At 47.2% G+C, this 15,631-nt stretch overlaps 3 protein-coding genes across 3 annotated transcripts in view; 1 reads left to right on the forward strand and 2 right to left on the reverse strand.

Annotated features, from left to right (window-relative positions):
* Nucleotides 1–15,631, forward strand: part of LOC147043774 (LITAF domain-containing protein-like) — a 34,051-nt gene that overhangs the window by 10,458 nt on the left and 7,962 nt on the right. The window contains exons 3-4 of the mRNA XM_085932997.1: nucleotides 13,961–14,211; nucleotides 15,133–15,163. The gene's annotated coding sequence lies outside the window, so the exon portion shown is untranslated. The remainder of the gene's footprint in view (nucleotides 1–13,960; nucleotides 14,212–15,132; nucleotides 15,164–15,631) is intronic.
* Nucleotides 1,269–10,086, reverse strand: LOC147043775 (Na(+)/H(+) exchange regulatory cofactor NHE-RF2). The gene is made up of 6 exons (XM_085932990.1): nucleotides 9,609–10,086; nucleotides 8,890–9,171; nucleotides 4,140–4,361; nucleotides 2,483–2,636; nucleotides 2,297–2,415; nucleotides 1,269–2,237 (listed from the first exon to the last, which is right to left on the reverse strand). Exons 1-6 carry the CDS (start codon nucleotides 9,813–9,815, stop codon nucleotides 2,079–2,081), a joined length of 1,143 nt encoding a protein of 380 aa, XP_085789116.1. The 5' UTR covers nucleotides 9,816–10,086; the 3' UTR covers nucleotides 1,269–2,078.
* Nucleotides 11,445–14,219, reverse strand: LOC147043776 (somatostatin receptor type 5-like). The gene is made up of 4 exons (XM_085932989.1): nucleotides 13,973–14,219; nucleotides 12,313–13,037; nucleotides 11,861–12,247; nucleotides 11,445–11,792 (listed from the first exon to the last, which is right to left on the reverse strand). The coding sequence occupies exons 2-4, from the start codon at nucleotides 12,994–12,996 to the stop codon at nucleotides 11,706–11,708; spliced, it is 1,158 nt and encodes a 385-aa protein (XP_085789115.1). The 5' UTR covers nucleotides 12,997–13,037; nucleotides 13,973–14,219; the 3' UTR covers nucleotides 11,445–11,705.

The following is a 15,631-nucleotide window of genomic DNA, read 5'->3' on the forward strand; positions in this document are numbered from 1 at the left end:
TCACGCGTGCTAACAAAAACATAGAGTTGTCATGGGGATGCTCCCCCCGGCCTCCTTTTTTGCGGGCAGCGCTGCATCCTGGGCAGCCCTGGCAGCGCTCAATGGGCGGCGCCCCTATCTTGGGTGGGACTATGTGCTTTAAACATACCGAGAAGCTGCGGTCTTTCAAGGGGCAGGTGCGCAAAATTGAAAACGCTGCACATTTGAAATAACCTGTGCACAAAATGCTTATTATAAATTTGTAGCGCCCTCTGGACGTTTATGAAGGCAAATAGAGAGTGGTAGTTTGATGAACAAAGCCAGCTTGCTTTTTTTTGTATTTTTCCCTATTGAAGATGTTTTTCGAAGCCATTACAAGATGACCTCTACTGAGGAAGAACGTAAAAAGAAGCATGAAAAGAGCTGTTGGGCACAAAAAGCGGGCCTTCTTTTTGTCTTGGCGCTTTGACTGCAGGCCGATTGAATCTTGTCAGAAAGGTCACTCATACAACCCTAATAGCAGTTTGGCCTACTTCCTGGAAACTAAATGAGAAAGATGCACCACCTAGTGGAGTGATTGTGTTTTAAATTTTTTTTTTTTTCCTCCCGTCAAACTTTTGACTTTTGCTGGGATACACCCCAAAGCGGTCGGTCTCCAGGTAACCGCAGGGCACATAAACAACAACAAAAAAAGAGCTATTTCGGTGTGAAAAAAGAACCCAATGAAAATAAGAAATGATTGTGTATGCAGGCTCTGAAAGTGTGAAGCCAAACCGACTTTCAGCTAGATCACATCCAGATTGTGCCTTTGGCTGGAAAATCCCATTTGGGAATTTTGATTCATCTGTCACAACGCATCAAATCAAATCAAATTTGAATTGGTTGTGCTTACGTTTCATCCAGACCCCAAATCCATTTCCCAGGTGCTGTGGCTACTTTCTGCACATTTGAAATCTCAAGTGCGCCACTCATGAAGAGTATTTGGCTTGTTCTCTACAAATCTCCAAGTCAGGCTGTGCAACAAAACTTGTGTTGTGCAAAGCGGACAATGGCACACATCTTTGACCTTTATGTAGCCCGAGCGAGCGAGAGAGCGAGCAGCTGTCTGCTGGGAACGAGATGAAAATCGAGGGCGGCCTAATCCTCATCTGAAGTGACAAAACGTGCAAGGACAGACAGACGGCAAAAACATTCAATGGGAGAGGAACAAAAAAATTCCATGTAATATAAGAAAGCAATGGGAATATGTTTCCGGCGTGCGAGCGGCTCGGCTCGGCTCGGCCGGCTTCAGACGCAGTGGTGTCAACACATGAAATGTCACACATTGGCATGTGCATGACAGCTGCATGAAATAATCCCTCCCTCATTGAAGCATGGCTGAGCTCAGGAAGCTAGCTGACTGACTTCAGACGACATTCATTGACAGGCTTCCCTTTCTTGGCCCATTCACTTCAATACTCAACTCACCGGATTGGGAAAGTGACCTTTATTGCGTACGTGTCTTCTGCGACTGTGAACTCGAATGGACGAAGTTTATGTACAGTAACTGATAAACAATATGGTGGGGTGGTGAGGTCACAAAGTGAAACTCTTCTTTCAGCCTTTCATAGATGCCATTTTCCTTCATATGTTCAGATCTTCTCATTCTTATGATTCATTAAGAGAATAATCCCGGCTTCATACAAAATAATATCCAAGTAGTAACAATGAAGGCCTTTGTTACCTTTAAATTGGACAATTCATTCCAAAACATATGTTTAAAAGTAATACTGTGTCTTTAATAGCAGGGCACCTTTAGCAACAGCCTTACTTGCTTTTTTTTAAACCCCCCCCCCCCCCAGTAAAATAGGGCAAATTATGAATTAAGAAAAAAATGCTCTCGAAGAGCATGTTGTATTTGTGGTGCAAGTCTGCCCTCTGCTGGTGGAGGCCGTCGCACTCTGTCACAGTGAACTCCACGTTGCCATGACGATGCTTATATACACTTTAAAAAAAAAGATGTCCACTAAAGTAGAGGAAGGATCCTGCGATGTCTGGAGTGGCTCCTTCCAATCCATTCTTTAGTTTGTTTGTCCTCCTCTCGGCTTGGAAGCATCTCCTCAGAAATTACTGAAGAGCTCGTATTTCTTCATCCAGTCCATCTGCGGCGCCCGCCTCTTCTCTTTGGCGTGGAGCTTCCGCTTTTCCTCAGCCGCCGTGGCGCTCAGGCCGATCTCGGCGAAGGGGTCCGAAAATCGACCTCGCTCGTCGCCCGCCGGCTAAGGAAAGTCGCAAGTTACAAAGCGGATATTGAGGGTGAGCCGACGGCCGCACCCACCTGCGGGCCCTTGCCGTAGTTACTGTGGTCCGAGGTGGTTGACCTGATGGAATGTGAGGTGGAGCTGCCGTTCACCAGGGGGCTGTGAGATCCGTTGGAGACGGAGGGACCGTCGTAATCTGTGACAGCGGACGCGTACGGTACTTTCGGAGCACGTGGCTCGGAATCAAACGGCCACCTCTTTACCTTTCACGTGGCTGACGGTGGGGACGATGCCCTTCATCTTAAAGTATTGGTCGGCGTCGGGATCCACCACCAGCAGCCGGGTCTGGTCTCCTCCTTTTTTAATGAAGGCCACCACCTCGGAGTGGCGCATGCCCTCGATGTTCACGCCGTTGACCTAACAAGCAAAATGTTGGAAAAAGGGAGAAAGAGATCGATCAAGCTTGGCAATTTTTTCCCCCGCACTTTCTCATTCGCCCAGTAGGGGGCGTAGCAGTTGAACTTACTGTCAAAGTACACATAGGACTGAGATGTGGCTTTTGTTGTTTTCTCTTCTTTACCCGCTGTGTTTCGCACTTGCTAATTAATACCAAAGGTGCCGTATCAATCTTGTCATGATGGATTGCTCCGAGCGGGTTGGGCTGCGTCTCCGCCTGAGCCTTCCTGTGTCAGGTAGTTTGACAACATGCGCAGTTAGCCATGGACATAAATGATTCATGGCCGGCCTTAGTTTCGGGCCTGGTTTCGGATGTCTTTGTCCCGAGGAGCAGCTAAATTTGTGCTTATCATCACGGCCTATTGACAGACGTTTTGGGATAAATAAGGTAAATAGAAGACAGGTTGTTCATTTCTTCATTTGCACTGCTGATAGAATAAGGGAGCATGTTGGTGGTGTTTTGCAGGCCTTCATCCCACACATGACAATGCACTCTGTTCTCGGGGAGAATGAATATGCTTCTCCAGGGAAACACCTGAGCAGCCCTTTCGTGTGTGTGAGAAAGGGAGAGAGAGAGAGAGTCACCATCCAAATGAAGAGGTGACATCCATCTGCTCGTAATGTCCCCCCCCCCCCCCCCCCCCCCACACACACACACACACACGCTCACTCCTCGGCATTCTGCCTGCTGCTTTGTATTTGTACATCAATTAGTTTTTCATCAAAGTATTTCTACTTTGGCTGCAAATGAGTTGATTCCAATTGAAATGAAGGCCTTAAATGCTGAAACTGTATTTCAACAGGACTTTTTCAACAACCCTGAGAGGGAGGTCATGAGAATGCTGGGAGAGTCTAAGCACTTTCTTACAATCTATCAACTTTGATGTGACTGCTTCATACACACAACATGAAAGTCATTGCTGGAGCAATGTCGGATATTTATCTTTAAGGACCATGTGCAATGCCTGCCCCCGTTCGTTTTGTCCTTTTTCGTGGTGAAATGGCCAGTTCAAGTCGGTGAGGTTGATTTACGAGCCCCCCGAAATGTTATATAGCACCCGAGCCTCGTGGATGGATACAGTGCAGATCTCGGGTCTTGTTGGCAGACGCAGGCGTGACCCCAGAACTTGTAACATCTGCTTTCAATAAGCCGTGTGCTCGGGCTCTTGTAAACTGCACAGCAATTTGAGCTCTTTTCCTTTTATTGTTCCTTCCCCGCCCGCACTTGATAATGGTGATGATAGACATCTCATCGTGACTTTCATCATAACCAAGCGAGCGTTTTGATAAATGTTGGCATTTTTGTCTTCCTCTTGGTGGTATTTTTAACAAGGAATGAGATTCTTGGGGGGGGGGGATTTGCAATAAACGTGATCAAGCGGTCATGCGCTTACTTTGTGGGGGGCGGGGAATGGCACCCGCGCGCCAACATTTGGTTCAATACTTGCAAAAGGCTCTTCATACCTGGACAATTCTATCCTGAGGTCGAAGGCCGGCCCGGTCGGCAGGCGAGCCCGCGTCCAACGAGCGGATGTACTGGCCCGGCCTGGACCGATGACTGTGGAGGTTGAAGCCGTAGCCCGTGTCGGCGCGCACCAAGCGGCACAGACGCGGAGCCAGCTCGGCGGGGTCGCCGTGGAGCCGTGACTGAGCCCGGGTGGGGGCCGGGGCGCGGACGGAAACCTCCTGAAACAGTAGAATGGCACACTTTTACAAGGATGGCGTGCTGCCGTGCTGCCGTGCTGCCGTTATCAGTTGAGTGTCCATTTGCAGCATATCACTGCCAAGACTCCCAGCATCGCCGTTGTATAATTGTGACCACGCTCATCTACCGCCTACACAAATAAGTGCAGGATGAGCGGCTTGATGATATGATATGAGAGATATTACTGCATTTTCTGAGAGTGCTTGGTGGAAATGTTCCTCAAGTGATTCGCTTGGAAAGTTGCCGTCTTATCCCCCAAAGCTCAAACTTCCTGCAGCTGCAGCAGCAGCAGCCGATATGGTGACATATGGTTCCATTTGAGCCCTTCACATTGTCCAGAAGTGGGAAGCTTCCACAGGAGAAAAGCAATATCAAGTCTTTTGTGTTTGGAAAAGTGGGAATCGGGGAACAAATGGCAGAAACGTGGAGCGCAGGAAGGAAAGCGGCGAGGAGGGAGCGAGAGTGAGTGCGTGCGTGGGAGGGAGGTGAACATCATCGGATTGAGAAGAGCCATTGAAGACAGCACAATTGAGAGATTGGGCGACCTGACAGAACTTTCCAGAGGGGGGGAAAAGCAATGGAACTCCACTTGGATAAACACTGCACAGCTGGGAGTTATTATGTTGGTGGATTGGGGGGCGGGCGAGCCAATGTAACCTCAGTCTGCCCCGCATGCGCAACTCGCCGATCACCCCCCCCTCCGAGGTCTCGCTCGCCATCTTTCATCAGTCAGAATGGCGTGCCATTGGCGCCCGGGCAACAGACCCCCCCCAACGGGGAGATTGAAATGCCGTGGCGTGCCGTAACCGTGTGTGCTTGACCTCATGATTTAGGAGACAGGTCAGGGGCCAGACAGACTAAACATCAGCTGAAAGGATTCGTCAAGCCAAAAGAAAAAATGACTCTGACAAAAGAAAGATACGCCTTATAAAGCCACACACATTCCAAGTCACATTGTAGTGTGAATTTGGAGTCAGTCGCGCTGGCAGATATTATTAGCTACAAGTCGGCTCTTGATGACGTCACCATATATTGCCGTGCTTTTGATTGGTTGCCGAGAGCAAAACATGGTGTCCTTCCAGTGTTTTTTCACGTGTTGCCTTCCCATGTTGTCAGCAAAACCTTGGGAAAACAAACAGCTGCTTGTCTGCTTAAGGTTAGGAAGACTGATTGGAAAAAAGCGGATTTCCAACGCAGCATGACACGTGCACGGGCGGGTTGTGTTTTCATCCCCGAAATTCCTTTGACTTCATGTCACAATGAGCCTCTTGTTTCTTTCTGGGTAAACATGTCAGACGTGAGTTGTTGTTTTTTTTTGTCTGCTGCGCATGCCGTTTCCATTCAAAACAAAGCACCAAGACCGACCGCAATGTATCCCAGCAGACATGTTGTCAATTGTCTCAGGCATTCCCATGCACAAGTAGATGAAAGGGTCTGCTATTATCCATCCATCCATCCATCCATCCATCCATCCATCCATCCATCCATCCATCCATCCATCCATCCATCCATCCATCCATCCATCCATCCGTTCATGTTCTCCTGCTTTTGAAAAATAATGTCATCCCAAAAATGGAACTGTCAGCAATCCTCCCTCCCAGCACTCTTGTATAGCTATCAACTATTTAACACCTTGGTAAAAAACACAATCAGCTTTTCTCTTTTTCTCCGTTGCTTCTGTTGAATCCTTAATTGTGACGTAAGCCTTTCACAGTCACAATTAGCTGCGGCAAGTCAAGCCCGTGGGCATGAATCCTTGCACCAGTTTTTCCAGTTACGCTCATCTTGTGAAATCGTTGCTGGCGCTGCTGGTACAAATGCCAGCCAACTCATTGTTCACCTTTACGTGCAGTCAAAAAGCGGAATACATATTACAAATATTCGGGTTACGGACGGCCATGTGAAAAACCGCAAAACCCAGAATAACTCCAATATGTGGTTGTATGGAAGTATCCCATTCATTTTATCCTTCCCAAATGTAAAATAAAAAATAATCTACATGTGGGTGTCAAACTGTAAATATGAATATCACCCATGACCGTTTGATGGCAGACATTTGGATCGATTTGTCCATATTTAAAAGAAGTAGATCTGATAGGAAGCGTGCCACAACAACTTTACTTCTATGACAAAGTCCCAGCGACGGCTTGTATCTCAAAAAAGTAATCCGCTCACGAGTCCAGGTGCCCCTGTATCAAATGAACACTTCATACAATGATAGACATATTGTTCTATGAATACAATGACATGATTAAACATAAAAAGGCTTCAAAAAAAGCACATTATATTTCCTCGTGTTGACATTTCCATGAATCATTATTAGCGAAGCTGCTGGCTGCGACTTACTGGAAAGTTCACTGTCATTAAAACTACCGCAAGGATCGCATTAACGCGCAACAGTAACGGTGCCAGCGCAGCGCACTGGGCGAAATGTCACCCTGGGTTGCCGCGCCAACAGTCGGGGGGGGAACTTGTCAACCGAGCGCCGTCGGGTCAAGTCGTACCGATATGACGGGGCTTTGAAATGGAAAAGCTTTTCTTCAATCGAGTGCTTTTGCTCTCTTGCTGCTGTCGGTGTTGCTCAACTCAAAAAGAAAAAGGAGCTGGCAAGGTCAAATGCAGAGGGAGGAAATGACGGATGAATGGATGGATGGATGGAGAAGAGCAGAAAAGCATTTGAACAAAGAGGGGGATTGGAAAGAAGGCGCTTGGGAGAGCCAGAGAACATGAGAAGTCTTGTTTGTGGAACAGCTGGGCCTTACGCTGCTGCTGCTGCTGCTGCTGCTGCTGCTGCTGCTGCCGCAGCTCAAACTCTCTTTGTAGAGCACACTGACCTGAGCCTACATGTTGTTTACCTGGTGGCTTTTCAAATGTGCACTTGTTATTTGAAGGGGATCAAGCCAATGCAACCCAAAATATTTTCAGTGGCCATCCCTCTTGAAAAATGTTTTTTTGTATGCAGTCCCCACCCGTAGTTTGTCTTTTTTGGATGTCATGCACACGTTGACACCCTTGTTATCAGTAGTTGGCAGATGTTCCATGTCGCCGCTTTGCCCGTCAGCAAGTTTGTTTTCTCAACGTGCAACGTGATATGATTTTCGGTATCGAGCGCTAAATCATTCACATTGCGTGGGCAGCGCATATAGTCAATAAATAAGCCATACATCAAGTCGTCATTTGTATTTTTATCAAAAGGGCTTCTGAATGGCACACTGGTGTACTTGGAATAATTACATGCGCATCTCTGATGTTGCCATAGCAACCCGACATTTCCTACTAATAATGTTAGAGCAACCGGGCGAGATCCCAGCTTTTCTCTTTTTCTCGTGCACACTACACAACCGGACGTATTTTAAACTCAACATGAGGCACGAGTAGTAGCAACATAAAAACGAGTTGCATATTGAGATGGCGCCAAAGCGCTATTGTCAACCCAACGAAACGACTCAACTCACTTCAAGCCAGTTCCATGACATTTGATCCCACGAGATGGCGGCAAAGGACTATTTTTGGTGTTATGACATAGGAGCGTATGTCTTCCTGCTGGTTATTGATGAAGTGATGACCACTGACAGATTGTCCAGATGAATCATGAAAAATTTCGGAGCGGGCTTTTCGACTTAACGTGCGGCTTTGAACAAATGTCAACATTCTTTCCAGCGTGTCGAATTGCCTTTCGGAACAATATGTCCCTAGCGACCTGTTTCGACAAATCTGGCAAAGGAGATCGGGAGTGGAACAAATTTCAGCAAAACACCACAAGATGTTTGCAGGAGCATCTTCTATCCAAGCGCCAGGAACATGAATATATGCTGAGCGTGCATGTTATCTGTTTATGACAGGTAAAAAGAGGTTCTGTGGAGAAAGTTTTAGCCATCACGCATGAGACAAAATGTGCTGTGTCAGCGTAAACAGATGGTAGAATATTTCTTTTTGAGCAGCATCAATGGAGCCATTGTGCAGCTAGCTCAATTGATACAATGACAAGCCCTAAGATGTGGTCGAACCTTTCTTCCGTTCATTCTTTCAAAGTTGTAAGCTGTATTTTGTTGAGAATTGCTCTGAGGTAACTCCTCGGGATTCCTCTGCACAGGTCGCAAAAGGAAACCGCATTCTGAATAGAAGTGATAAGCTGAGAGGAATTTAGGGGATGTCTCTTTGTCACGTATGAACATCTAAGTGAGAACACGTGTTGTGGAAAAGCGTGTTGCCTTTTTGTAGCTGGAAACGATTGCGTGACAAAGATGCATTCCGGCCCATTTCCTCTTTTGCAGAATGAACATCAAATGCTCCTTTTTCTTTTTTAAGGTCACATTGTGTGAACTTCCTAGTTTGCCGACCTCTCGGAACAAAACATCTGGAAGACGTTCAAAAAAGCCTTCTGGCCACTCACGCGTGGATTTGCGTGCGTGCGTGCGTGCGTGACAAGCTGGTCGGTCGTAAAGCTGGATGTGGATCAACAAAAGTAAGATGCACCTTTGGAGTCACCCTGATTGTAGCTATGTTTACCTTGTTGGCAGCCAACGACGGCAGCCTCCCGGTGTGTTTGGGCACCCGGACGCTCGTACTCCTCTGCAACATGGACTCCACCACGGCAGAGCCGTTCCTCCCCTTGTCCTTGCTGGGGGAGGTCGGTGGGTCCGGGGGGGAGAACGGGGGAGGCGGCTCCTCTCCCGGGATGGCCATCTCCTCGGTGGCGGTGAGGCGCAGGTGACGCAGATAATGGTGCGTCTCCTGGTCCACCACCAGTAATCTGGTCTCATTTTGCACAGCCTTAATTCGCTGTACCACCTTGAGGAATGGGAGACAGACAAAGTGCAATGATGGCCCCCTTTTGTGCTGCGGTATGTTGCAATCTTCCGACCGACAACTTTTGTCACGTCCGTCGTCACGAGCGAGTGACGCCTCTTTCCGGAATCTGTCAAGGCATTTTCCGTCCTGATCAACAGGTTTGTGAACGCTAACTTTCGTGTACTTGGAGGGCTCAGCCCCGAACGCATTCTTGGAGACGGAAGCAATCAGCAGCGTCAAACTCAGGGCACGGGGGGGCCAGACACATTCTGGCATATCGTTTGACTGACGACGGGTGGGCCACAATGTGGCCCCATTTGTTGCTTTGTTTCTTGCTTGGATTTTAGCAGAGAATTGAAACCCAAATTGCGTCATCAGCTTATTTTTGCCACACACCTTCTTTCCATGTATATTAGGTGTTGTAAAACTCTTTGTACCTGGTGGTGCGTCTCTCTCTCCACGTTGACCCCGTTGACCGCAACCACACGGTCCCCGGCGCGCAAGCCCGCCGCCTCTGCAGACGAGTCGGGCTCCACTTTGCGGATGAACTGTCCGGTCTTGCCTTTCTCACCGTGCAAGTGAAAGCCGTAGCCTTGCTCCCCCTTTGTCATGACGCAAAGCCTCGGTTTCCTCTCGCTCGCCATGTCCCCTTGTACTTGTAATCCTTCCGCAGAGTTGAGCTGATTGGAAAAACTTCAAGAGGAGGCAGAAGGCATACCTGCCAATTGACGCACGCCTCAGAGGTGGTCAAATCCACAGATGCAATTCAGAAGGCAGCATAGAAGGCGGGCGGAGTGTTACATTCCAAAGTGTGATCCTCCGAGGTTCCAATGCAACATGATGGATGTTCATGCACAAGTGAGCTCCAACTTTTTTCCTCGACGTCGAACCGTGACAACAGCTCATGTGGGGCCCTCAGCACCACCCCCTCCATCGCAAAGCACAAAACAGTGCAACACTGCCTCCGTGTGGCACAAAACATACCGCGTTCAAGTTTTTTTTTAACAACAGCGGTTCTTTGCCAAATATTGCCTAAAAAAAGTCCGTTCTCCCTGCACCACATTCATGACTTGAAAATAGAATAGCATCATCCACTCAACCGCTCTTTAAAAAAAGATGTTCTTATTCTAAAATACAGTTGATATTACTGTAAGTCAGTACGACATTATGCATAGTTTGAATAGAACGCTTGCTTTTAATAAAGGAAAGAAAACTCAAATGATTTGAAACTGATGCGATGCAAATTTGACGTCGCCAGTGATTCCTCTCGGTTGCCGCTAGAGGGAACCCGCGTACCACTAATCACTTGAAATATTTGACCTCCGAACGAAACAGACCGAAAAAACAAACAACAGACAACAGACCAGTGTTCTACAACCTTTATTTCAGCCAAGGCCCACATTATCACAAAAGTTATACTGAAAGCATGATCCCTTGCTCTCAATTTACTCACAATTAGTGTCAAGACCAAAAAATGCATCATAGCATAAATTGGACCAACAAATAGAACACAACACTATTCAGCACGGATACTACAAGACCACAACAGATTGGGGCCAGGGAACGGAAAATGGAGTATTTCAAGATAAAATGAGATGTGATGGTTCAACTAAGTGTCATCATCAATTTGATGTATGGCCACTGTTTTGATTTCAATGCAACATTTCACCAGCTGCCTCCAGTGAAGGTGGAAAGTTCAGTCTCATTTGTTACCCGAGCAAATATGGTTTTCTCATCATGACCACCAAAATTGAAAGTTGTCCTTTGATTTTGTTTGATCTTACAGTAAACATCAAGTGCATTTCTCATCAGTGGTATTTATAGCCACAACGGCAACGACTTGAGCCGAGCTGTTGCTTTGCCTCGAGCAGGCTTGTTCATTGGTGATACAAAACAAACGAGCGTCATGCTTTCAGGCCAAACGATGCCTCTTTAATGAGAAGGATCAGGGGACAAGGTTGTCACTGATGAATTCTTTTGCTTCAGGACATTTAGAACAGCGCATTTCTGCAAATGCTTCCTTCCAGTGAAGAATTTCTTTGAGGAAACATTGTGAATGACTTACTATTTGTTATGTCACGTTATGGCAAAATATGCTCAGTCGCCAAAACCGTTTGTTTGTTTGTTTGTTTGCTATCTTCATTTAGGCAAACGTAGTGCTTTGGTGCCTCCTTGGAGCATCTCGGTGCCAAGGTTTTGTGTCGAAGTAAGTTGAGGAGTTTCATTTTGACATGTTTTTGGACTGTTGGGCAATTACTATGACTCTTTTCTTTGGGGGGGGGGGGGGACTGACTGCAGTATTATTTATTTCCCAATCAGAAACACTGATAGGAAAAAAAACCTAGTCAAACTATGAAAAGTGAACATCATACAAAAAATACTGCTCTCGGCCATGGATGAATTCCATTTATTGACTCCTCTTAAATTGAATGAGTAAAAACTAAAATCTGAAGATGAATCCAAATCTAATCTTAATCCAATGAATGAAAATGAAAGAGCACGGGTGGCGGCACTTTTGTTTGTGTTGCGTCATCTCACAGCTTTGATTGGCCATTCAAGCCATTTGAAGAGTCATTGTCAGGTTTTGCAGCAGCAGCAGCGGCAGCCTCCATGTGGACAACCTGTCAACACACAGGGGCGGGGAACCTTCGACATTATCTGACAAAACATTGGAGGCTTGTCTTCTTACCTGGTTGTTCTGAATGTTTCCATTGTGGTTGGGATTCCCGGCCGGGAAAAGAGGCAGGTGGTTGTTGGTGTGCGCGGCAGATGGAAGGTTCTGGGCTTTGTGGAAACAGAGCACCTTCTGGAAGCTCTGCCTGAATTTGTCTGAGAGGAAGCCGTATAGGATCGGGTTGGCGCAGGAGTTCACGTAGGTCAGGATGACTAAAAAGAAGTAGACGGCCGCCGTGGCGTTGTTCTCGGGGATGATGTGCACCAGGTTGACGATGTTGGTGGTGAAGAAGGGCATCCAACAAAGTACAAAGACCAGGACGATGATCACCACCATGCGGGTCGCCTTGCGCTCCGACTTACGTCGCTTGGTCACACCCGCACGAGTGCCGGCCGACCTCACCTGGAGAAGACAAAGACGTTGATTTCAGCCAAGCCCTGGGAAAGCTCTGGGAGACCTTGATGTACCTTGATGACAATGAGCAAGTAGCAGATGCTAATGATCAAGAGCGGTCCAAAGAAGCCCAGGATGGATGTGTAGAGAATGAAGACCACGGACCACCAGTTTTGCATCTCTGGCCACGTGATGTTGCAGGTTTCCAAGCCCTCCTGTACATGCGAGTAGATGGTGACCGGCAGCACCACCAGAAACGACACCAGCCACAGCACGGCGCTGAAAATCCTGGCCACCTGCGGCCTCCTCCACCCCATGCTGCGGATGGGATGAGCCACCGCTAGATAGCGATCGATGCTCATCACCGTCAGGCAAAAGGTCGACATGAACTGGCTCATGGCGTCGGCGGTCATGCACACCTTGCAGAAAAAATCCCCGTAGGGCCAGTAGTAAAGCACGCTGTTGGTGGCCAAAAAGGGGATTCCCAAGATGTAGAGTTCGTCCGCCACGGCTAAATTCAGGATGTACAGGTTGGTCACCGTCTTCATCTTGGTGTAGCGGATCACCACGAAGATGGCCAAGGAGTTGCCCAAGAGGCCCACGATGAAGACCACGCTGTAGACCAGCCCCGTGACTACGCGGAACGGCAGCGGCTCCGTCTCGTTGGACGCGCTGCCGTTGTGCTCCGTTGTCATGTGGTGCTGAGGGAAAGACACGTCCACCGCCTCCTCAGACGCTGTGATATTGTAGTCGGCCATCTTTGGGCGGGCTTATCCGAATGGATGATAGTGGCTGAGAGCTTTTAGGAGAACAAGATAAATACAAATCATGATCTGCACCATGTGTAAACATGACACCACGTTACATGCTGACACAAATGCCGATGAAGCTCCTTTCAAGTGGACAAAAAATGTCTTCTAAACGTAACAACACCTGTGTTGTCAACGTTTGTGCCAAATTTGATTGGCCAAATGACCAGAAGTGTGAGCCGCCAGCTAGCTGGCGAGCTAACACATAACAGAGAGCGGGATGTTGGTATGGGGGCGCTGACGTCTATTCTGGAGCGTGATGTAAAAGCTTTGCTCCCACCGCAGAAAATCCCCCCCCAAAAAAAAATCTAACAATATGCCGTTCGGATGTCCAGTCGGCCCCGTGCCGCGGGCTGCTAGTTAGCTTTAAGGAATGGTCTTAAATTGCAATGTACTTCGCCCGCCCGAGTGACCTCGACTCATTTGATAAATGGCGGCTGTCGGTTTTTGCAACCCGGAGATGTTTCACAAATACAAGAACTGGTTTGATGTAAAGATTCAGTGAAGCGCGCTCCAAAAACAGGAATGACGTGCACTGCCTTGTTGAGAAAACAAACAGCATGTTTGCTTCAGGCTACATGCGGCCACCGCCGCCTGACATCAGTCATTTTTACAGCATTATTGTCTATATGACGACATCTTCATTTAGCCTCAGGCCGTTTTTTGTCTTGACAAATTCAAATGAAGCGCAGGCAACCGAAAAAACGTCGAGTACATTATGAACGCAGTGTTTTTCAACACTTGACACAATCTTTTCAGTTCGGTTATGAAAAACATTCACGAAGCCTTCGGTGATTCAAATGCTCATTCTGGTTCCAATACTTTTGAAATGAGGAATGTTCCTATCACCATTTGTCAATCCTGCATAAGTGTTTTGAAACCACAAGTTGATGCATCCCTGTTTCCTTTTCAGGCCGTATCCTACCTGTGAGCGTGCTCCTCATCTTCTCCACGCCGCTATCTTGGAATTTTTTTCAAGGTCAAAGACGAGAACTTTCCAGCTGGCTTTCCTCGTCCCTTTGAAGAGTCATCTTTATGACCGTCAGCACGCTCCTCCCGCCATCTTCAGTGGCCTAAACATGAGGGTGAACTTTGCCCCGTGCAGGTGGCTTTGGAAGCTTCCTTCCGGAGACGTGTTGGAAGCCCGTCAAGGATGGATGCACGGTGAGTATTTATGTGAGGAAGATGTTCCCCCTCCTTTGGATGCCCAAGTCCCACCCATAAGTGGGTGTATCTCCGCTCGCAGCTCAACAGTGGCAAAGCGCACTTTTGATCCCAATTTCCAAATGGGTTTTCAGGCCAACCTTGTACGACGTCTAGAAACAAATATGAAGAACTGTGCTTGTGCGTGTCGTGATGGAGAGTCGCAATGAGAGCCCCGGCCGGGGATGGAGAGCGTGAAGATAGTTTAAGAAGACGAGGGAAATCAGCGTGAAATTAGGACGCGCTTTCTGTATTTTCCACAGTGAGCATAGGTTTCGTTGACAACGGTCAGTTGCTGACGTCTTTTAAAAAGACCCGTTTGGCTGGTCCACGCTCGGACCAGGTTGTAAGTAAACACACAGCTGTGTATAGAAATGTGTCCCGCAGGGCAAGGCAAACAGCACATAGCGGCTGATGATATGGCTCATTTACTATATTGGATCTCGGCCAATGGCCACGGAATATTTTTGTTAGATCATCAAGGCTTCAAAGAGGACAAGTACAAATGAGGTCATCTCCATTGGAGAACCACTTGGCAAAATAGGGTGGCGTCACTCGCTCCCTTATTGCATGCTCAGATTTTGGGCACGTGCATCATGTGCTAAGCTTTTAAAAGAGCGTCATTAGCGCAAGACATAATCCACATTTGATACAAGTTGGCACAAAGAGCCCTGGAGGTGCATCGTCATTAGCATCCGCTGGAGCTGAAATGTGCCCTTATTTTAGGATTTGGACAAAAAGAGCCCCTAACATGCACAATCCAGCTCAAGAGAGCATCCAAATGTATTTTCAGCAAGCCTGTTGTGTTGGGGGGGGGGGGATTTTCTCATGTGAATGCCATATTTGCATTTGGGTCCTAACTTTCTTTGATTTGTTTTCCAGCTCTTTTATATTTGAGTCAACTGGAAGTCATGTGAGTACATTTAACCATTGTCTCGCTTCACACTTTGCAATCCTTTGGCAATTTCTAACGACCGGAGTTTATGAAAGCATATCAAAGTAAAAATAGAGAACAAACTATTTCCTCCTCCTCCAACACATTGGTTTTATTGAGGATGATAACGTTTCGGTATGAACAGAGAGATGCCGATAAGAGTATTTCATCACCACTGGGCTGTTGTATCGTTTGTCGTCTCAATATTCATATTTAACCGTATTTAACTGCGATGGCTTTCTAATTGCGTGTACTCCTTTTGGAAAGTAAGACTGATTGTTGAAGTCATTTTCATTCAAAACCTGGTAGGGACACTTAGCATAAGTGTGTTTTTATTAAAAAAAATAATTCTGATCGCTCCACAATTTTTTGGGCAACATCATGTCACACCCATAATCAGAGTTATGCAGCATTTATGATGGTAATAAAGTGACGTCATTGCTCTGT

This window comes from Syngnathus leptorhynchus, chromosome 16, assembly GCF_054491065.1.
Source record: "Syngnathus leptorhynchus isolate UIUO chromosome 16, UIUO_Slep, whole genome shotgun sequence".
Classification (NCBI taxonomy): domain Eukaryota; kingdom Metazoa; phylum Chordata; class Actinopteri; order Syngnathiformes; family Syngnathidae; genus Syngnathus; species Syngnathus leptorhynchus.

Excerpts from the sequence above, each read along its gene's own strand:
- LOC147043776 (XM_085932989.1), bottom strand. The coding sequence starts at position 12,996 with ATGGCCGACTACAATATCACAGCGTCTGAGGAGGCGGTGGACGTGTCT. Across the intron at positions 12,248-12,312 it reads ACTTGCTCATTGTCATCAAG|GTGAGGTCGGCCGGCACTCG; the intron begins GTACATCAAGGT and ends TGTCTTCTCCAG. Across the intron at positions 11,793-11,860 it reads GAAACATTCAGAACAACCAG|GTTGTCCACATGGAGGCTGC; the intron begins GTAAGAAGACAA and ends GTGTGTTGACAG.
- LOC147043775 (XM_085932990.1), bottom strand. The coding sequence starts at position 9,815 with ATGGCGAGCGAGAGGAAACCGAGGCTTTGCGTCATGACAAAGGGGGAG. Across the intron at positions 2,637-4,139 it reads CTCAGGATAGAATTGTCCAG|GTCAACGGCGTGAACATCGA; the intron begins GTATGAAGAGCC and ends TTTGCTTGTTAG. Across the intron at positions 2,416-2,482 it reads CACCGTCAGCCACGTGAAAG|ATTACGACGGTCCCTCCGTC; the intron begins GTAAAGAGGTGG and ends CCGCTGTCACAG.